The 23,511-nt window shown below is 41.1% G+C and overlaps 1 protein-coding gene across 1 annotated transcript; it reads right to left on the bottom strand.

Moving 5' to 3' along the window:
* Positions 1 to 19,667: 19,667 nt before the first annotated feature.
* Positions 19,668 to 23,008, bottom strand: LOC147638962 (polyamine oxidase 2-like). The gene is made up of 10 exons (XM_086786057.1): positions 22,558 to 23,008; positions 22,090 to 22,193; positions 21,906 to 21,994; positions 21,701 to 21,814; positions 21,523 to 21,610; positions 21,345 to 21,430; positions 21,138 to 21,240; positions 20,853 to 20,950; positions 20,203 to 20,632; positions 19,668 to 20,099 (listed from the first exon to the last, which is right to left on the bottom strand). The coding sequence occupies exons 1-10, from the start codon at positions 22,598 to 22,600 to the stop codon at positions 19,788 to 19,790; spliced, it is 1,467 nt and encodes a 488-aa protein (XP_086642183.1). The 5' UTR covers positions 22,601 to 23,008; the 3' UTR covers positions 19,668 to 19,787.
* Between the last annotated feature and the right edge of the window lie 503 nt (positions 23,009 to 23,511).

Here is a 23,511-nt window from a genome sequence, read left to right as displayed (position 1 = left end):
CTACCTTTTCCTTCCCTTTCCATGATACATATGTACCTGCATCATTCCTCAACCTGCTTGACCATGGGCTGCTGACGATGGGCTAACATTGGATCCACTGCTCGAGGACTTCCCAGGTCCACTCAGCACCTGTGATTGTTGCTCCACATGTGGTGCAACATCAGCACTTCTTACATGTGCATCTTCTGTTACCTTCACTACTGGTGTATACCAGCTACTCATCTCATCGAAGATAACATCTCTGCTTACTCTCATCTCACGAGTGGTAGGGTTATAACATCTATAACCTTTTTGCTCCATAGCATAACCAATGAAGATGCATTTTTTTGCCTTTGGATCCAACTTTGTTCTCACTTCATCAGGAACATGTACATATGAAATACACCCAAACACTTTCAAGTGAGACACATCCGGTCTTATGCATGTAAACTTCTGTTCCAGGAGTCATATAATGAACAACTGTAGTGGGTGTCCTGTTCATAATGTTGCTACTGCTTCTGCCCAAAAGTAATGTGGCATATTCTTCTCAGCCACCATCAAGGCACATGCCACTTCTGCAATGTGCCTATTTTTCCTTTCTACAACACCATTCTGTTACGGAGTGTACCTGCATGTAAACTGCCTCTGTATTCCTCACTTTCTCAGGAAATCGTTGAAGTCATTGGAGAAATATTCTCCCCACCATCTGATCTTAGGCATTTTATTTGCATGCCTTTTTCCTTCTCGACCAAGGCTTTAAATCTCTGAAAGTGAGCAAACACCTCACTTTTCTCCTTCATGAAATAAACCCACACTTTCCTAGTGTAGTCATCAATGAATGTAACATATTACCTGCAACCTGCAATTGTTGCAGTCTTGGTCGGTCCCCATACATCTGAATATACGACATCCAATGGCCTTGCACTGACATGCTTTTCATGTGGGAAAGCATGCTTGGCCTGCTTACCAAGTTGGCATGCTTTACATACCTTATGCATACCATCAACCTTAAACTTTGGCAAACCTGCAACAATATTTTGGACCTGCATAGACTTCAGTCGCTATACATTCATATGACCAAAGCACTTGTGCCATATGTCAATATCTGCAATGACACCTATTCCATGTGCAAACATCGCCACCTTTATCTCAGGCATGTTCACATCTAAAGTAAACATCCTGTCATTTCTGTTACCCTTTGCAACCAAGCGACACTTATTTTTGAAGTCTTCCACAAAACATCCTTGAGGATTAAACCTCACTTGCAGACCCTACTCAACCATATGTCCAACCAAGTTCTTTGTAATATTCGAAACATGAAGTACATTAGCCAAGTACTTCATTTTGACATCCTGCATAGACAATGGCACTTTACCAACATGCGCAATGGGATGCGCAATATCATCACATCTTTCTACATAACCTAGTTTTTCCATTTTCTACATATCTCTAAACCACTCAGCATGACTGGTCATGTGGTTAGAGGCGCCAGTATCCATATAGCATATATCTTGAGATCCCACCACATCCCCTGTTATGGAACTAAGCATGTGATGCATCACAAATAGGTGCTCACTTCTGTCATCACCTCCATGTTTGCTAGATGATGTATAGTTGCCTTGCTATAACTTCCCTCTTTTAATGTCATTCTGCTTTTTGTAGTAGTCCTTTTCCATGTGTCCTAGTTTGCCACAGTACTAGAACTCTATGCTATTTGCATTTTGATTTCTTTGCGAACCACCTCGACCTCTTTGGCTCCCCCCTGCCTCTAGACTGGCCTCTTCCACATGTGTATGATTGCTCCTGTGAATCATTGGACTGTTGTTGTCCAGAATCCTGATTTCCTTGTCGGCCACCACCTTGGCCTCTCGACCACGGCCTATACCTCTGCCTCTACCTGAATTAGAGTAGAAGGCCTATTCCGATGTGTTCTTGCTTTGTGAAGAAGAATCCTCACCTAAAGCCTTTTCTTCTATGATTAGCATAGATATATCAAGTCCCGAAAGTTAGGAATATTCTCCCTAATTGCAATGGAGGTCTTGAATGGCTTGTACTTTTTGCCAAGCCCATTCAAACAGACACTCACCAAATCATCATCCTCCACTGATACATTGATATACCCAAGAGATTCAACAATGCCCTTGATCTTTAAGGCATATTCATTGATGGACATGCTTTTCTTTTCCACAGTATGCAACTCTTGCTTCAACTGCAACTTCCTTGCGCCTTTGTGTTAGTCCGAAACATTTAAACCAGATTCTTCCATGCAATTGCTGGAGTGTTTGCATCCTGTATGTGTCCTATCATAGTGTCTGTGACACTAATTGAAAGCCAATACATGACTTTTCTTGCATCCTAATTTCAATCTCCTTGAATGCCTTTATATCTACAGGAGTGGCATTCTCCTGAGATAACTCTGGAGGCTCCTCATTGTCTCCTTCAAAATCCTTTACCTATTAGGAAATTGGTCACTCTGAACTTCCAGGCATGGAAGTTATTCTTATCCAGGTTCTCACTAGCAATCTGATTAATTCTGTTAGACATGTTTTCTTACATTAATCAAATAACCTGCAAACAGACAACTTATGTATTATGCAAGTTGTAATACACCAGTATCTCCTGTAGCTGCTGTAGCATTGATACTTTAGCACAGCTTGTGTGTCACCAACTGTGACCAGAGTACATGTACATACACCCAGTATCAACAATACATGTGAAAACTCTATTTGCACTTCCAAAATGCACTGTTGGACTGCAATAACCAGATTTCGAGCAGAAACAGTTCTCTACCAAAACTTGCAGAAAACTGTCAAAAATACCCTACAGTGACGAAATGGGGCCCGTAACACGCCCGAAATGTGAATTTGGCCAAAAAAACCATTACCCAATAGGACAGTATACCTGCCCTGTAGCTCCACTTCTGCGAAGACAGCTCCTCAATCGGAGATGTGTAGCTACCAGAGCTAATGAGAGGGTGTTGTACCTAAATCAAGAAGGAGAAAGAGATGATGGTGCTCTTACCCGTGTAGTACCGCTTCCTTCCTTGCTTGTTCTTGCCTCTTGCTTGCATCCTTAGCTCACACAAACCAGGCTCTGATACCATAAAGAGAATGTGGGGGAGAGGGAGAGCTTTAAACCCTAGCAAGCAAACACACACACACAAGAGAGAGCAAGACATAAGAGAGAGATGGATGGCTGAATTTTCTTCTATCTTCTTCTTCTCTACTCAATCAACATAACATAAAGATAAGAGTACACACTATATAGGTTAGTACTCAACTACTACAACATACAAGGGTCGGTCCATAATTTGAACCCGACTAAATGAGTTGGCGCTATAACTATGCTAGTCTCTAGTAATCCAAAATGGTTATCACACAGCCTCTCATCCCACTGGCCGCATATCACCCATAATCTCACCAACCATGCCAGTAGTGTAGATGCGGAAGCTATCACCTAGGCGGGTCATCAATGTCCGTGCCGTAGCACTAGTTGAGCTCGATATCTCAACAAAAATGTGCATCAGGCAAGCGATTTATCACTAGTAATGTAAAAATAGTACTCCCCCCTAATAATGATACGAGCCCCATGGGTGCTGGCAACTCCATTCAAGTGTATCTCTACATGATGATAGCTAATATGCACCAAAATAGCCACCTAAAGTGTAATATAATTTTATATTAATACAATGGTCAAAAGTAATCTATTACGTCACAAAGCAATCAAAGATATTATACTTGCTTTGAAAAGTAGTACTCATATTATATCTCCTACCTGGTAAGGCAATACATGGTAAGGTGAGAATGTGTAGTTAATAGCAAAGTCCATCTCACTTGGATAACCACACCAATGGGAAACCGCTCCAAGCACACATAAAACTAGTGATCCTGCCACTTGGCACAATGGGTGTGTTGTATATAAGGGTAGATGTGCTCTCTAAAAGATGTAATGAATAATGCTTTGTGGAGTATGTTTCTCCATGAGCTTCAATCTCTTGGATTGCCCCCTACCATCGAGCTAGTGTACTACATACTCATAAATGTCGATGCCACTCTGATGTCCCCCTCAAGCATAGGTAGCGCTGCCAACCCCCCACATGCACCATACGTCCCCTCGACACACAAAAGGTGATGGTATAACTCATGTGTGGAAACAAAAGATAGTGTATGAAATCACGTGAGCTAGTAGGCCTCTTATTGTTCACACTAAGGAAACATAACACATTATAGTAGAGCTAAAACTCTACATAGAATTGACAATAACACGTGTCACGTTGACGGGAGTAGTGCATAAACCATGGCTGGTATTGCTTAGAAGTTCTTTGGCAAATATTGAGATGAGGGTATGGCTCCACAAACTAAGTATATAACTTAGTTTAACTCACCTAAAGAAATTAAGCCCCATGTTTGATGAACACACCCTTTGAGCATCTTTTTTGCAACGCTTTCTTGAGCACTGGTGAAGCTCTACAATTCTCCTCCCAAAATTTCTCTAATACTGTCTCGGTACTATCGTTAATCAAATGATTACACCTAGGAGCACAACCACTAGAAGTCCACCTTGGTATTATTGTTAATCAAATGAATAACGATAGTGCCTTGGTACTATCATTAATCAAATAACGATAGTGCCTTGGTACTATCATTAATCAAATAATTACACCTAGGAGCATGACCACTAGAAGTCTACAATACCCCAGCATCATCCGCATTTAGACTTTGCCTCCTCAAGGAACAACCTCTAAGAGTGCATGGTGCTATGCAAAGAATGTGAGAGGTAGCTCTCATCTTGCCTACCATGTGCGGTCTACATATGGTTGCTACAATAGTGTGATGATGTGTGGCTTAGTGTAGTGAAAGAGTGGAAGAAGACGATCAAGGAAATCGAGGATGACAAGCAGTACTCATAGAAAAAGGCGGTGCACTGTTCACAATTGGAGAGATTGGTCTAGATAAGATTTTCATAAAGAATATCCTCTTTTCTTCCTTAAACGCATTAATGTGATTGGTCACCTCTAAGTGAGCCTTCTAGCCCAAGCTAGGAATCATCGTTTACTAACCTCTTTCTTGAAGCATGGAAGTCCCTTGTTATTTTAGGAAGAGTTGAGCTCTCTCCCTATGAATAACTTGAATCCGTCCACCTAGCTAAGGACATAAAAAAGAATATACAACTTTTGATAATGTGAATAGGGAAATTTTGTCATTTCTCAAGTGCAAATATTTCTTCTTCTCTTGAGCTCTTGTCTTCTTTCTTGCTTATTTTAATGTGTATGGTTGTGTGTGTTGATGGTGTGTATGGAGTGTGCATACTTGCTTGCGTGAGTGAGAGAGTGCATACTTTCTTGTTTGATAATGTGAATGGGGAAATTTTGTCATTTCTCAAGTGCAAATATTTGTTCTTCTCTTGAGCTCGTCTTCTTACTTGCTTATTTTAGTGTGCATGGTCGTGTGTGTTGATGGTGTGCATGGAGTGTGCATGCTTGCTTGCTTGAGTGAGAGAGTGATTGAGCATGATTGAAGAGTGTGGTTCAAGCTTCCTAGTTTTTAGGAAAGATTGCTTAGTTGAATAGAGAGTAGAGGAAGGGCTTAAACAAGAGGGATTGGCACACCTCTTGGCTTCTTTAGCCTCTCCAAAGGGACTTTCATGATCCAAAACAAGTGGTATAACCACTAGTATTATGATTCCTTTGCTAGAGAGCAAGAAGATTCTTGACAAGAACATGATCCAGGACAAGTGGTCTAACCACTAGTAGTATGATTCCTTTGCTAGAGAGCAAGAAGATTCTTGACATGAACATGACAAGTGGTCTAACCTTCTCCAAAGGGACTTCCATGATCAAGGATAAGTTGTCTAACCACTAACACTATGAAACCTTCTTACTGAACAAGAAGGTTCTTTACATGAACAATGATACACACACTATGTGGTGAAAACAAAGAATCAAGGTACATTTGTCAAGAACATCAAGCATAAGGATGTGCTTTGAATGAAGAGAAACAATCATAAGGATGTGCTCTGAATGAAGAGAAAAAATATATAGCTTCCCTTAGTGAATTGGGCTTAAACGAGAGTGGGGAGGGGATGAGAGAAACTACTAGTGATGGCTAGTGATGTCTAGAGCCTGACACATTGGGATGAATGAAAGTGGAGGTTAAAACATTAAAGATGCTTATAAACAGAGTTTTGGACTCATATGTAATGTCTTTTTGGGGATAGGCATCATTAAAGGATACAATGATTATCTTAATTATGGACCTTAGATATTCAAATTGATATGCTGATCATCTAGTAAACCTAGCCTCCATGTCCATGTCATCATTGATTTTAACACCATGCATATCCACTACACTCGTCGATGGGACCAACCAAACTGGCCTCTTTGTACAAAGTGAACTACCACCAATATTAATGACCATCACGAAAATGATGGGAATACATTTAGATGTCCTTTTGGATTTATTCATAGATCATCCTCAAAACATGGTGAATTATAAAACCAATCTCGCAATACTACTATTCCAACCAGCCATGTGGTCTTTTTATGCAAATTAATCCGCATCAGTAATGGTTGCCAAATTGCCAATCATGAAAACAAGGCAACTAGAATGTGGCAATTCAAACCAATCTAATGGCATCTTAAACTAGCCTTGTGGAAATTCAAACCATGATTGGTTGAAAAAAATAATTTTATATCAAAGACTTGCACTTACCCATCACCCACTGCATAGGTTATGGAGTATTTTATATCAAAGACTTACATCGACCCATCACCCACCGCACAAGTTGTGGAGTACTTTATATTAGAGACTGACATCGATCCCCATCACCCACCGCACAAGTTGTGGAGTACTTTATATTAGAGACTGACATCGATCCCCATCACTCAATTGCACTGGTTAGAGTAGTTATCGGTTATAAATATGGTAGCTTATTTTACATAAAGGGATTGTGTGAAAATATGCTAAAAACTGCATTTACCCTTCCCAAAATATGGTAGCTCCATTCGGGCCTATACGACATCAGCAACACCTATAAAGTTTTACGTTTTTTCAAGTACCGCAACACCCTTGTTACCAGAGTCTGCACCCTCATGTACAGCAGCACCCTCGTCTCACTAAAACTTGCATGCCTGCGTTCTACATACATCTACTACCTCGGAGTGCCACCACATCCGCCGATCGATCGTGCTTCAGCTCTTGAACCTTATCTTTGCTTCTTTGTCGGTCTACTACTTAGAGTCACCTCACATCAGAGAGCCTCTTGTACTGGATTACATTCATCATTATGCATACACTTATTTGTCCATTTGATGTTGTGCTGATTTGCTATGATCTCTTGCACATATGGTCCTTTCATCTTTTTGCTCTCACATGGTATTAGAGCTATTGTGAGCAAAGGGATTGAAGACCCGGAGAGCACATAGCATGGATCATCTACCCATGATTCCAGACCAGCCTTTGTCACCAGATATTGATTCTCCTTACTCAGATCTAGACCACACGGAGGATGGGACTTCTTACTCATTGGAGAGCCCTGTTTGAGGTCTTACATTGGGAGACAACCATCCTGTCTACACCTACTCACCCTCTACACCTTTAGCATCTTGTCCTTCCTCTCTGAGCTTATCAGGCTTCACTTCTAGAGGGGGGATACATGCCTAAAGCTAGTGTGCCAGTATTGGACCCCGATATTCAGCCTCATCTATAGAGCCATGCTACGTAGTCTAGCTGACAACTTGAACTTCAATTTGGTTCTTTCTCTAAGGGAGGACAAGTACCACCATGGTTGTCCAGAGATCCGTTATCATGAACTCAGCCGGAGATCGCATCAGGTTTGCTTGTGCCTTTGAGTGCTTATGTGCCTAACACTACTTGGGTGTCTTCTTCTGCAACATAGGTTCAACATATGGTACCAACAACATAGGTTCAACATATGGTACCAACAACTACCCCCGATCCCTGGAGTAATGTGAACCCAAATAGAGGAGGGTCTAGGAGCAGAGTATGCTCCTAGGCTACTGATGTACAAGGAACTAACATTGTTTTCTCTTTTGGTTCACCTTCTATTCCTGCTCCTAATGTGTTTTGAAATACTGCACAACCACAAGCACAAAACCCTCCCACCCAATGCATGTTTCTTCCTGCTGGTGTTGGCATGCAGCCATTACCGGCCGCACCACCACAGGGACTTATGTATGGGTTTTACCCCACACAAGGATCTCTCGACACTATGCCTCCCGACATTGTGTCGCCACCCAACATTCTAGGGTATCAGGTAGTTTACCAACCCATGTCAGGCACTAACATTGTTTTCTCTTTTGGTTCACCTTCTATTCCTGCTCCTAATGTGTTCTGAAATACTGCACAACCACAAGCACAAAACCCTCCCACCCAATGCATGTTTCTTCCTGCTGGTGTTGGCATGCATGCCATTACCGGCCGCACCAGTGAATGCCAAGATAAGAAGGGATACATATTTCTCTAGCCATAGAAATAGTATCGAGGGTGCACTAGGTGATGGTGGCAGCCCTGAGAAAAATAAAGCATATATAGGGAAATAGGGAAAGAGGGAAGAGGGGGTGTTTTGAGCCGGTTAATGTGCAAAAAACTAGGAGCGAGGCTTTAAAAGTTATAAAGGGCATGTTAGAGAGAGAGTGAGAAAGGGAAGGGAGAGAGAAAAAATAAGGAAGGAGAGAGAGAGAGAGAGAGAGAGAGAGAGAGAGAGAGAGAGAGAGAGAGAGAGAGAGAGAGAGAGAGAGAGAGAGGCTATTGGTAGGCAGGTGTGGGAGAAAGATCGAGAGAGAGATAGAGAGAGACTGTCGGGCATGCGAGAGAGAGAAAGAGAGAGAGGGGCTATCGGTAGGCATGTGGGGGAAAGAGAGAGAGAGAGAGAGAGAGAGAGAGAGAGAGAGAGAGAGAGAGAGAGAGAGAGAGAGAGAGAGAGAGAGAGAAGAGAGAGAGAGAGAGAGGCTATTGGTAGGCAGGTGTGGGAGAAAGATCGAGAGAGAGATAGAGAGAGACTGTCGGGCATGCGAGAGAGAGAAAGAGAGAGAGGGGCTATCGGTAGGCATGTGGGGGAAAGAGAGAGAGAGAGAGAGAGAGAGAGAGAAGAGAGAGGAGAGAGAGAGAGAGAGAGAGAGGGAGAGAGAGAGAGAGAGAGAGAGAGAGAGAGAGAATCAATTTCTATGTCTATCACACCTTAATTCGTGCTCATATCTTGTTAACTATATCACTAGGAGGCTCGTCAAATCTAACAGTGGGTAACTCTAACAAATTCTCATATAAGTTTCTCACAAATGGTAGTGAGGTCTAGCTTAATATCACTAGGTGGCTCGTCAAATCTAACAGTGGGTAACTCTAACAAATTCTCATATAAGTTTCTCACAAATGGTAGTGAGGTCTAGCTTAATAGCACTTGTTGTGAGATAGCAGATGCACTTTCATCAAATAAAGGATTATTTCTAATCAATCTTCTTATTTATAGGTGCATCAACCCCTAGTTAGTGCCTTAAGTAATGAGGTTAAATGGTTAAATGTAAGGTGAGTGTTGAGGTCTGAATTTTGCACCCAAAAAAAGTTCCCAATTACCTAGGTGGCATCCTGTGCAAATCTGGCCGACATGGCATAAAAGGGATGTGGCTAGCTATGGAACGGAGTCTCTAACTAGGGTGGCATACCTAGGGTGGCATCCTTTGCAAATTCGACCAAAATGGCATAAAAGGGATGTGGCTAGCTAAGGAACAAAGTCTCTTTGCTAGAGTAGGTCCTTGTGCATCCTTTGTTCCAACATGTAAAATGGAAGCAATCAGTATTTCTAAATAGACATCTCAAGGAGGAGGTATATGTAGCTCAACCAACCAAGGTTTGAGATGCCCAGAGTAGAAAACAAAGTTTGCAAGCTAAAGAAGGCATTGTATCGGCTAAAACATGCCCCAAGGTCATGGTATCACAAGATAGACCAATTTTTCAAAAAGATTGGGTTTATAGAAGTGCTTGTGATGCTAATTTGTATGTTCTAAAAAAGCATGGCAATATTTCTTTGCTGTTTTGTATGTAGACGACTTGAACATCATAGGTGACAATGAACAAATGATCCTGGCTATGCTTACTCGTGAGTTTGAGATGACATACTTGGGTCTTATGCATTTCTGTTTGGGGATTGAAGTCTAGCAGGAGTCAAGTAAGATCTTCATATCATAGCATAAGTATACCTGGGATATTCTCAGAGCATTTGGGATGCTTGGTTGCAAACCTGTGGCAACACCTATGGAGGTGAATGTGAAGCATTGTACATAAAATTCTTCACCGCCATTAGTAGACATCGAGAAGTACATGAAGCTAGTGTGGAGTTTCAATTTTCTCACTAACATTAGACTTGATATTAGCTTCATAGTTTGTGTTTTTGAGCAAGTTTTCCAACAAGCCAAGGGAGAGTCATTGGAAGCAAGGGATGTAAGTACTTAGGTACATTAGAGGTACTCCTTGAGTACAACATTACTTATAGTGCAAGTGACACTCTTATGGGGGCTACTATGATCAAATTGGGTAGGAGATTGTGATTCCAGGAAATTAGTTTCTAGATATTATTTTTTGCTTGGTTCTAGTGTTTATCTTGGATTGGAAAGAAGAAGCCTACAATGGTACTTTCTTCTATAGAAGTTGAGTACAAGGCAGCTTATTTTACCGCTTATGAAGTGGTATGGCTAAGAAGGATTTTAGTGAACATGGGAGTTCATATTAGTGGGACTATAGCCTTGTAATGCGATGGCTATTGCCAAGAACCCAATGTTTCAATGCTCAAAACAAAGCACATTCAGATTCAATATCATTATGTGCAAGAGTTGATTAAGGATGAGATAGTGGAGCTGGGTTATAGTTCTACGTATCGAAATTCAATATCATTATGTGCAAGAGTTGATTAAGGATGAGATAGTGGAGTTGGGTTATTGTTCTACGGACCAAAATTCCACCAAAATCTTTACCAAGTCTCTTGGGAAGGATTAAATCACTTAGCATCTTCATCGCCTTGTTGTTGGGCCAAGAACATAATCTGTCTTTGGGCAGACATTGAGGGGGGGTGTTAGTATACACTTAATGCTCGCCTCTCAGCATGTATCTCTCATCATCTATGTTTGGTGCACATTTGTAAAGGCCCCCATTGTGAGAGAAGCCATTGGTGCACATTTCTTTGGTGGGAAGCCTGGCTTAGACACGATGGGATCAATATTGTGACCATTTATGGTAAGGAGATAGTCAAGGTTGCAAGCATTAGTTTGGGGGCCAAAGAATATTTCCTAGCTAAGTTCAATATTAGTGGGGCGGCAGCCGCATTCTTGATGATCATTTTCGGCCTCCAAACTTTGTTGTCCTGATCACATTACTTAAGCACTAATCACTATCATTAGTAAAAATTATGCCAATTAAGCTTCAAAATTGGTAAATTGGGATTAGGTTTGCATTAGAAAAACTCTCTTTGTACCTCAATCATTTTGCATTGCATATTTTCTACTTCTAGCTCATTAAAAATATTTTCTAGTCTTATATTAGCATCTTGAAAAAAATTCCTTGCATTATATTTCAAAAAATTATATCACCAAAGATTTGTAAGAGTATAGACATTGCGAGAGAGACTTGTCACAAGATCATGGTAAGACCCTCTCACATGTCACAAGATCATGGTAAGACCCTCTCACATGGCATTGAGCATTAACAGAAAGTTATTTAGGGAAGGGTAAAATCCTTGAGTTAGAAAAAATGAGTACATACATGTGCATAAGCATATCAAAGGTGCATTCACATCAAGTCTAAGCATGCCTAAAGCAAAAGTGTAGGAGATGACCGTATTCCAAAGCATGGCATCCACACACAATGCATTGAAGACACTTAATGAAGACATGAAGCACCAAAACATAAGCATCAAGTGAAAAAAACATAAAGTCTACACCAAAGACACAATGAAAAAGACAATGCCAAAAGTGGACACAAAGATAAGCAAGGGAAAGCAGTCAAAATTCGGAGTTAAAGCCAAGAGCAAAAGACGGAGAGAAAAGGAAGCAACAAGGGAACTTCATAAAGCAAAAGCAAGGACATCTTACGCAAGCAACAACACTAGGCAACAAAGGAGATACCAACCACTACCCTAACCTAATGTTGTAATCCACCAAACGAGTAGGCAAGTCTATGTGTGTAAGCATGCTTTACCACCTTAGAGTAGCCCATATAGAAGAGTACCTAGGGGAATTAATGCATATGAAAACACTCCTAAAACCACTTGAGACTAGCCAGTCAAGCACCCAGGGGGGGAGATATCCCATGTCCAAGTCCAAATGTCAATCCACCTACATTAAGGGGGGGTTGAAGTATTTATAAACCTCACATCTACTAACTTGCAATAACCTAAGAATATGACACCAAGGGGTTGAAGTATTTATAAACCTCACATCTACTAACTTGCAGTAACCTAAGAATATGACACCAAGGGGGGGGGTGTTGAGAAATATGGTGCCATTGAGCATAGGAGTAGGTAGGGAGAGAGTATGAGTAGCCCAAATGAAGTATAAGCCTAGCAAACAACCACAATCAAGAAAAGAATTGTCCCATAAGTCAAACCAAGCAAATTCATGTACCTAGCCATATAAAAAGGGTAATTTTCAAGCGATGAAATCTGAAGGAAGCTCTCAAGCATCTGTATGAGTACAAGTCTCAACCTAACCTAATTATACTTGAGTCTTCTGCTTAATTAGTCTAGTAGTTAATCATCACATTTATGCTGTCACCAACCTTAGATTAGCTTAATCAATAGATTAATATAGGTTTAATACTAATAACCTTAGTCTTACACATGCACATGGTATGCACTTGTCTTGACATCCACTCTCACTCTTGCAAATTTTGGTCACCATGGGAGCTCATTTTGTTACAATGTGTGAGTCAAAGGCCCAATTTTGAGGGGGCTCTCTAAGGCCATGACACATTGAAAACCATGCATCCTGCTAGTATGCACATTATAACCAAATGTGCTCCGATGATGATGGGGACCAAACATTGAAAGTGTGTATGTGTGGACCCTACCCTCACTCTTGCAAAGTTTTTTCACTATCGGAGCACATTTGTTTACAATGTACATACCAAAGTTTCAATTTTGAGGGGGCTCTTTAAGGCCACGACAGATAAAAAACCAGGTGTTTAGCATGCGCATTACAACTAAATGTGCTATGATGGTGACCAAACTTTGCAAGGGTGTATTTGTGACTCCCACCCTCGTGCTCTTGAAAAGTTTGGTCACCGTCGGAGCTCATTGTTTTACAATGTGTAGGCCAAAGACCTAATTTTGAGGGGCTTTCTAAGGTTACGACACATTCAAAACTAGGCATCTAGCATGCACATTGTAAACCAAATATGCTCCAATGATCAAAAAAATTTACAAGTGTAAGGAGGGGACCAATTTGGAGGGGGCTCTCTAAGGCCATAACACATTGAAAACTAGGCATATGTCACACACATTGCAACCAAATATGCTTTGATGGTGAATAAAATTTGTAATGATGTATATGTGGACGTCACCCTCGCTCGTGCAAAGTTTGGTCATCATCGGATAAAATTTGGTTGCAATGTGTGGGCCAAAGGCCCAATTTTGAGGGGACTCTCCATGGCCATGGCACATTGAAAACCAAGCATCTCACATGCATATTGTAACCAAATATGCTCCGATGGTGACCAAAATTTATGTATACCCCACCCTCACTCTTGCGAAGTTTGGTCACCATTGGAGCATGTTTAGTTATAATGTGTGGGCCAAAGGCCCAATTTTGAGGGGGCTCTCTATCGCCACCATGACACATTGAAAACTAGGTGTCTGGCATGCACATTGCAACAACCAAATGTGCTTTGATGGTATCAAAGTTTGATGGTATCAAACTTTGCAAGTGTATATATGTGGACCCCGCCATCACTCTTATAATGTTTGGTCACTATTGGAGTACATTTGGTTACAATGTGCGGGCTAAAGTGCCACACCAAACAAATAGAGATTAAAAGAGACAAAACATTAGGTGAAAGAAAATACATGTTTGGATAAATTTATGTGTGTATGTGCGTGTGGATGTTTGTGTGTATTATATAAGTGCATGTGAGTGTGTGTGTCTATGTGTCTATGCATGTGTGTGAATGTTTGTGTGCTTATGTGCCTTGGAGAGAGAGGGAGAGACTCTGAGAGAGAAATGATACATATCTATGGAACTAAATGGGATGATGTATAAATAAATGAGAATAACACATAGGACAAATCATGAAACTACAACATAAGGGTGCTAGCCCAACTACTCTAGGCTTTTAGGCCACCAGAAAACAATTTAAAAACATCATTTGATGGCTACAAAAGTTAGTACTTACCCAGCTACTCTGGGTTTACTCACTATCACTATCCAAACCTAACCAATTTGGATCATCATCTCTAAACAACCTCGCTGCCGAGGAGCCTCTAGTTGAATCCTTTCATGGAGATTCTGCCATGGGTGCATACATTGGGAAATAGTAGAATCCCGCCATGGAGATTCTACTCTGGGTGCATACAGTAGTACACCTATCGACATTACTTGAAGAGGCCTCTAGGCCTCTAAGCCTCCGTGTCTCATGCTGCATTCCTACCTATCTCTCTAGCCAAAGAGTGAAGTCGACATGCACACATGTCTCCCACTCAACACATGTAATCTGTTCTCAATAGTCAAGACTTTATGTTGATAAGTCTCATAGCTATTAATGTGCTGCTAGGACCAACATTGCGAACATGCTCAAGTGCCATGCACCTGCTCTTCTCTAGAACAGCTTATAGCACTAGAACTCTGTTTCACTCCACTCTAACTCTGTTGGCTCCTCAAATGTTAAAATCCATGGTACCTTCACTAATGCAAGTGGATTAAGCTAAACACATGATAATGATGAGTGATTACACTAAGCTAAGATGTATAATATCTAATCACACCCACGATGATGTGTATGTGCAATAGACTCAAATCAATTAAGTTCCAAGATAGATTATCTTGGACTCATATAGAGACTTGAGATATGTGCACGTGCTTATACTTTTCATTGCTTGGAAATGACCCCTTTTATATGGGTAAAGTACATCTTTGCTTGTTCTATACATGTGGGATAATCTAGTTTGCAATATGGCTTCACGCTCACCTGCTCACTCCCTGCCTCCACATGTGCTCTATATGGCACCACACTTCTCAACACCCCCCTCCTTGGTGCCGTATCTCTGGGCTACTCAAGGTGGACGGATGTGAGTTACAACAAACATTATCTCCTGGGTGCTCAACTGGCTACTCGCAAAGGGGGTCAAGTGGCTACACACAACAAACAAGATGAAATGATAAGATGGGTGTATACTCATATGGTGACCCCTCTTTGGCAACAACAAATGGCTAGGGCAGTGGTGGTGTTTGCCTCCTTGATCTTTAGAAGAGCTGATCACTAGGGAGTTCTTCATATTGGGTGGTCGAAGTAGTCCCCATAAAGTTGCCTTTGCTTTTCTTCAATCTGCAATCTTCTTCTTTGTGCCTAAACTTATTTTAGTAGTAACACTTTAGCTTGTAATTGAACCTACATTCATTTTGAAAGTGTCCTTTCCTGTCACAATTGTGACACTTCACATTGCTTTTGTTGAACAGTGCATGCTCAGTAGTGCTGGGATTGCTTCTTTTTAATTCTTTCTCCTTCTCCAAGAGGGAGGAGACACATCCATCAAATGTTGGCTCTCGGTCGCAGATTCTTCAAGGTTGTGTGATGAGTGCATTATGTTCCTTTGGCATGCTTTTTAAGATTATTGCAACTACATCTTTATCTCCAATCTTAGCATCTATGCCATTTGACTAGGTCATGATGCTTTTCATTTTACTGAAAAATTGAGCCAAAGACTCATTAAGGTTCATTTGTAGACCGTAGAATTCAATCTTTAAGTGAATTTCTTGGTTCTTTGCCTTAGCTCCAAACATGAGATTCAATGTATCCCATGCATTCTTTGCGTGTTCCTTAGAATCAATGTGATGAAGACTAGTGCCCAGGTGTAAACCAATAAGTGACAATGCTTGCTCATCTTTTTTAACCCACCCTTTACTTGGTTCATTCGGTATATTTTCCTTAATGACTTTTCACAATTTCTTATGCATTAGAAGGTACTTCACCTGCGTAACCTAGGTGTGGAACCCCTCCCCCATTGAACTTCTCTATATGCAAATTGCTGCTTGTTGATGTTGCCATAATAAAAAGGTCTTACAAATGAGTTTATGATGCTTCAATTGGCAGTGTCTATTCTTGTACAACTTAGCAAATGTGGGGGCTTTAAACAAGATGAAATGCAAGTAGTGCATGTGCTTCCAATTTTTAATTTTTTGCTTCTAGAGCTTCCTGTGGATAGCCCCAATGCAAAGTTAGTTCTTTTGATGTGTAAATGCAATCCTAATTTCTTAATTGTATCCCCAATTACATCCAATTATTGCTAATTTCTTGTTAATTACATGATTAGTGCTTAATATAGTGAATAGTAGGCTAAAAACTTGGAGTCTTCAATTGAGCTAATTGAAGTGGAATTTGATGGGGATTTTTATATAGCCTTTTTTCTCTTAATAAGGAGCAAGGGATAGAGCCTAAGAATTAGCTCAAAACATGTAAAAATCAGTGAGATTTAGTAGAAAGGCCCCAACTAATAATGTGCTTGGTGCGGCTCAATCGGTGGATTATTTAACATGAGACTTGGGCTGTGGATAGCTTATAGCATTGCTAAAAATTATCTCAGAGGAATTAGACCAATTGTTAGTAGAGAGAGAGAATGGACAAAAAGAAGAAAATTGCCATTTTTTCTTGATGCACTTGATTAGAATCGATTCGGGTTGAATCCTTAGAGGTGTGGCTTAGCAATAGCATGAAAAATGTGCTCCTAAAAGGGTTTGGCCAATGGTAGAGAGATTAGAGAGCAATCATCTCTACAAATTTGGGCCATAAGAGGTGAGAAGAGGATAAGATTAAAAAAAAGGGATTATTGCATAATTAGTGGAATTTAGGAGTGCATTGGTCATATTTATTCTCATATTGATTGTTCAAGGGCAGACATTCAAGTGCTAAGATTTTCATAATCATGGCCACAAGATTTTGATAGTAGAGAAGTCAACAAGTGAGGGCTTCCACACATGACAAGTAAAAATCACAAGCGAGGGCTTCCAGACATGGCTAGTAAAAATCAATTATCTTCTCATGAGAGATACTTGTGGGGCATTGTAAATGTGAGAGAGGAGAGTCCAGAGTCCGAAGTTGAGATAAATAGACAGAAGAGTAGAGATGAAATATCTCTATCCATCATTGCATTAGAATTGAGTGATGCATTCATACACCACATTGCATTTTGAGGAGAACTCTAAAGGGGCATGGGTTGAATTGGAGGAATTATTTGAGGCAAAGGGAAATAACTCTAAAATCAGCCTTAAATTTGAATGGTTTGGTTTGGATATGAAAGTAAATGATTATTTTTCCACACATGGCAACAAAATGAAGAGCATCATACAACTAGTAGTAAGTATCCTCATAGCAGAAGAAGAAGATGCCATTGACATCCTATTGAATAGCATGCCAAGTAAAGAATTTGAGCCCTTTATATGGCCACCAGAGGCTTCTCGACCCAAAGCTTGAAGGTATAGAAGCTGCACTCAATGGGATAACAAGCATTCTTCCACAAAGCGCTAGGAGCAAGAAGCAAAGAGAAGACTTCCTTCTTGACTTTCTAGGAAGGAAGTCTTCTCCTTCTCTAAAAGACCTAGAAACTCTCTTTTGAAGAATGTAATGAGGGCATGACTCTCATCTCTACTTGTAACCCTATTCCCACCTATATTATAAAGTCTCAATTCAAAGTCAAAATTGTAGCCCAAGAGGCAAACTGAGGTATACCACTCGAGCAAATGACTAAGAGTGTACCCAATACATGTATTATTCACTAGACCAATGCATTCCAAATGAGAGCACAAAGAGTTTTTATACTCAACATTTTCTAATCCTCACAACTCCATTAAAACACACTTTCTTTCCCCAGACAATATATCCTTCCATGTAGATTTCCTCATCAGAATATCCATTTTCAAAAAAAGCATTATTCACACGCATTTGAGTAATGGGCCAATTGTTGTGTGATGTTAAGGCAATGATTGCTTTGAGTGTACTTGCAAACACAAGATGTCCTACCAAATGTACATACAATTGAGATGGTGTTTATACAAGAAGTGAGTTATAAATGAAATATTAGAGGTATTTAGGGTTAGGCAGAAAAAGAAAATATACAAGAAGCTCATGAGTTATAAATGAAATATTCTAGGTATCTACGGTTAGCCTAAAAAAGAAAATAATCTAGCGAATCTACTTAAAATCTGAAAGACTAACTTAATTCTCTACAAGAATTTAATGTTTAAGTGGTCAACATGAAGGTTTCTTTGAGGAGGATTCCTTGATATGAAGTCATGGTATAAATCGATCGAGTTTGGTTTTCACATTGAGTATTAAGACTTGGAGTATTTTAGCAATGGATTTTCAAATTATCAATGGGTTTTGATGAGAGCCTATGTGATTCTTTGTGAATTTCACTTATACAGTGAAAGATGGGAAAGCTTTCATGTGAATTGTAAATGATTAAGAGGGGTTTATCTGATTGGTATCATCCTATGTAATATGGATTAGCAATTGACTGTTGGGGAGAGGTCCATTAAGTGGGTTATATATGTCTTGCATTGAGTGGATTTGGGTTGGCTCATAACTGACCGTAGTTGTGGGTCTGGTACGGAACACAGGATAGGACCAGTTGTACGGCAGGAAACTCAAGAAAGGGCACATTGGCAAAAAAATATAGGACTCGCAAACACTAGTAGTGTTTCCCTTTGGTGTCCACTATTTAGAGGTGCATGTAAACAACACTTGTGGACAGTACACTTTCTACACTGGAAAACCATGCCTTAAAACTAACCTGGACCATCAATTGTCTGAACAACAAAACAGCATTGTGCTCCCAACTAGTGCCTCCAACTTTATCTGACATCTCCCTCTCAAAAAGGAAGGGCCGTGCGGCGAATAAAATTGATAGCACCAACCCGGACACCTTCAGCCAATCTTGCAGACATAATTCTCGCAGTCTTGTACTCCGGCAACATTTTCAGAGAGCATGCTGAAGTGTGAACAAGGTATTAAGAGATTCTTATACAACGGAGTGGAGAGCAGTATGGGGAAAAGCCAATAACAAAAGAGGTAAGCCACGAGCTCACAGCAGCACTTGAGCCGTGGTCATTGCAACTGATTTGCTGACAAAAAGAACCGGTATGTCCTAGCTACCTTTTTATTCAGGTAGACCATTTTACCTGCTTTTAAATCTCACTCAAGATCTACATTGCACGTTGCCTTAGATCTAAAGTCTATAGTCTAAGGCATGCCAAGTGACAAATAGTGGAAGCAATGAACCTAAAATCATATCAAGTAGCAATGGACATCAAATCAATTCATTTCTTCTAAACTGTTGGGTGGACCATCTCCACCCACCCCCCTCCAAAAAAACTCTCAGAAGCAGATTCATAACAAGATACTACTAGAGCAGACGGAAATGACACTGGCAAACCCTCAACATGGAGAAAACATTTTTTAGAACACCAAAACCAGAGTGGATAAAAGACAACGTTCTACACAATTATTATCAACACCTGCCATAACTAGGCATAGTGGATCCCTACCAACTGAGGCATCACAGAGTTCACTACCATAAAAAGATTGTCAAGGCATCACATCTCACATTCTTGATATCCGGAGGGGCACCATCTTGCTTGGCACCCCCTCTGCCATGACTGGCTGAAACAGAGCCAAATGACTATAGCTTTCAACAAAGCTTCTGCAGCAATCTTCCGCTGCCATAAGACCAGTTGCAAAAGCCCCATGTACAGTTCCTGGAAAATTCGAGCTCGTAGCTTCCCCCGCAAAGAAGAGATTATCTACGGGACTGCGCAACCGTGCATACAAATCATGTGGTCTGCCAACAGCATCATAGCTATAGCATCCGAGGGAGTTTATGTTGGTACCCCAATGAGAAACCAGATGCCGTATCTGCATAAAAATCAGGACAGTACACATCAGCACCCACTTTCCGATGATGAACTAAACCATGCCAAGAGCACTATTGCTAAGTTGAAACGAGGACGTGACTTACAGGTTCGGTTGCATGCGGCAAAATTCTTTTCAACTGCAGCACAGCAAAGCTAGCAGCTGCTTCATCTGACATTTTCTCTATGTCATCTGCGAGGCTTCCTGCAGGCATGTACACGAGGACAGGGTGACCCGTTGCCTTGTGCAAGTTAAGAAAATAGCTGCAACCATATGATGTGGGAGCAACTACACCTAAAAACTCCACATTCGGCCAGCACACACTATCAAAAAACAAGGCAATCTTATTCTCATTGCCAATCCCCAGGTCAGTGATCGCTGCCTCCTTCCACTCTGGCAGCCGTGGCTCAAACTTAATAAGGTTTGCCTTGAGGACACCAAGAGGCACGGTGATAACGGCTGCATCCGCATTGAAGACCTTTCCATCCTCAGTTAGCACTTGCACACCATGAAACTTGCGTATGATTCTTGTCACTCTGCTCAAACATTAATGCAGCAGAGCAGAAGCAGAAGCACTTATGAGACTTGGGGTTTTCACAATGGCTTCCCATGGAGAAGACATCCTTTTTACAGGCCTTCTTGCATGGACAGTGCTCTTGTAGTACTTCTTTAGAGAATCTCCTTTCACCATGTCCAAGGTTACCTAACCTTGAACTGAATGCAGAAAATAATAAAAGCTATGAGCCTGATACATACCTGTGATTTAGGTGGATGTCAAGTCCTTCCATGAGAGCAGATATGACGGGGGAGTATCCATTGACCATGAGCCCATGTCCTCCTTCAAGAAGTTCCTCCTGAAAATTCAAAGAAGGTTTCAGCCAAGGGGGCTTCACTCATGTAATATCTGAAGGGACCATGCATTGACGTGGTTTTCCATAAACATACTTTGTAAATCCAACGTCCAAAGTTAGAATTACATAGCAAAAGTTTCAATTAAGTACACGAGGGGGAAAGTTTGATGAATATGCCTGGAAAGTCTACCTCATCGCAACAACGGACAGAGATTTTATCAGCATCAGCAGCAAACCATCCCTCCATTCTACATATGTACCATTGTAAGACCTTGTGTGCAAGACCCTCCAACCTGCTATGTACAAACAATAAGTGAGGCCATATCCTTAAAGCTAAGGGAGAAGATCCTCCCATGCATCAAGGAGCTTTCATCCTCAATAAGAAAGAAATGCACACCTCAGATCGGGCCGTTTCTCCAGCACGAGAGAGAATGCCTTCGATACCGACATGTCCTCCTCATAGTCGTACCTGATTTTCTTGGCCTATATAATGAGCTGAATGAGAACCCATCGAAATGACTAGAACTGTATACCCACAATCTCTCTGACAAAAACAAGAAGGAAGCTTACTATACCTCTTCTAGAAGAGCTTCAAATTTCTCTCCAACCTCCGAGACCATATCTAGTGGGACTTGATCACCGTCCATATCAAAGAGAGCATAGCTGCAATCACACAGAGGGTCACTTGGATTCACATACAAAAAACGATATACACTCTTACAAAATACTACATGGAAAAGCAAGTTCCTTTACCTCTCTAAATCATGATCATACAGCACGGAATTGTCTCCACTAGTCCGATACAAACGAAGGCCCAACTGCCCAATTAGACTTGCCAAAGGATTTCTCTTGCAGGCTCCATGTAACCTGTTACCATAGGAAGAATCAGTTCAACAAAAAGGCCCTGTGCTAAAAAACTTTGTTCAAGATTTGAAAAGTTGGAAAGCATCACCATTACCATGAAGCACCCATGTCTACTGGGAACCCATTCACATAGTCTGTATGGATGCGGCCACCCAAACGTTCCCGTGACTCAAGAACGGTAACCTGCACGTTAGAAAGGCTTTGGCATTAAGCTGACTACAATCTTGCACTTCAAAGAGTTGCCAAAGTGTTGTGAACATCATTGCAAAGTGATTTACCTTGCAGGACCAACTCCGTAACGCACGGGCAGCACCCAAGCCTGAAATGCCAGCTCCAATTACAATAACTGAAGGAGATGTGTTGTTGAGTGTAGAGCATGGGGCTGCAAAAATCATTAAAATTAAGAATAGGCTTGAGTGTAGATGGGCAATTATCCTGAAAGACAGAACCCATATTTCCAAAAGGCCTTTCATGGCTAGCATAGCCCATATCTACCATAATCCGGCAAGACAACCTTTTGCGCCCACCTTGCTTGCACACATTCAACCCATGATACCCACTAGACCATATTCTACTTCAAACAAATCCACAGAAAAGGTAGGTGTGTGTGTGTGTGTGTGTGTGTGTGTGTGTGTGAGAGAGAGAGAGAGAGAGAGAGAGGCCCTTCAGTAGGTTGACAACCCAAATCAAGAAACAAAAGCAAACTCATTTTGAAAAAGAAATAAAAGGGGGGAATTTGACTATACCTGGTTGTATTGTCTGGCGCTGCTCTGTATTTGATGATTCCATTGCGATTGGGAAGGGCCTAAGATTCGTTTAGGGCAGATCTTGCGATTGATGGAGATATAATTACGGTTAACTAAGAAACTTAAAAAAGAGAATTGGTGGATGAGGACGGATCGGAGCAACTGGCCAGACGTGAAGTATAATCTCCGGCACTTACAGTGGCTCATGCAGAGGTTCACAAGGAGGGAAACGCAAGGGAGAGACCTGCGTGTCTCTGGCATGCGGCTTGCTATGGAGGGGAAGAGGTCTAGACACACACAAAAAAACGCAGAGACAGAGAGACAGAGACAGACACAGAGACAGTGATCTTGCAAAATACACACTCGAAGGGCACACAGATATCTTGAAGTGACGAAAACAGAGAGGAGTCGGTGGACGATCTGCACATCTGCACGACAAGCTTTCGCACATTGCCCACAGCCCATGCCGCCCCTTTTGTAGCCGTCCTCCCCTCGCCACGTGTCCCAGTAATGCCCGCGGTCATGACCTGCATCTGTTTTTTCTGTTGCAAACCTTTCTCACACAAGTGCAGGTCCTTATTTTTTAGGAAATTTTTTAAGGGTACCATTAATTTTTTGGAAATTTGCACTTTATAAACCTTCAACCTCAAATTCTGAAGTTTTTTTATGGTACGAAATCAATATATTGCCATAAGAATAGGTAATTGTACAAAAGTATAGACCCAAGTTCAAAACCCACTTACAACCATAGAGGAAAACCCAAAAAGAGATGATACTAGACACAACCAATCACAAAGCGACAGAACCCCACCCATTGATCTTCACTGATTAGGCCACTCCACAAATTGCACGGGGGATAACCCTTAACGAGCACACCACATTAATTTGCTCTTCATTTTTCAGTGGCTAATTGGAGGAAATCTCGGCTTACTTTGCGTGCCTTTGTAACTTTCC

The sequence above is a fragment of the Cibotium barometz genome, chromosome 4, assembly GCF_041138505.1.
Source record: "Cibotium barometz isolate CiBa-2024 chromosome 4, ASM4113850v1, whole genome shotgun sequence".
Taxonomy (NCBI): domain Eukaryota; kingdom Viridiplantae; phylum Streptophyta; class Polypodiopsida; order Cyatheales; family Cibotiaceae; genus Cibotium; species Cibotium barometz.
This window is presented reverse-complemented; position numbering and strand designations above follow the sequence as displayed.

Bases quoted from the DNA above. Each gene is read 5' to 3' on its own strand.
- LOC147638962 (XM_086786057.1), bottom strand. From the start codon at position 22,600: ATGGAATCATCAAATACAGAGCAGCGCCAGACAATACAACCAG. The intron at 21,995-22,089 runs GTAAATCACTTT...TCTAACGTGCAG, and splicing joins TACGGAGTTGGTCCTGCAAG to GTTACCGTTCTTGAGTCACG. The intron at 21,431-21,522 runs GTATAGTAAGCT...CTCATTATATAG, and splicing joins TTGAAGCTCTTCTAGAAGAG to GCCAAGAAAATCAGGTACGA.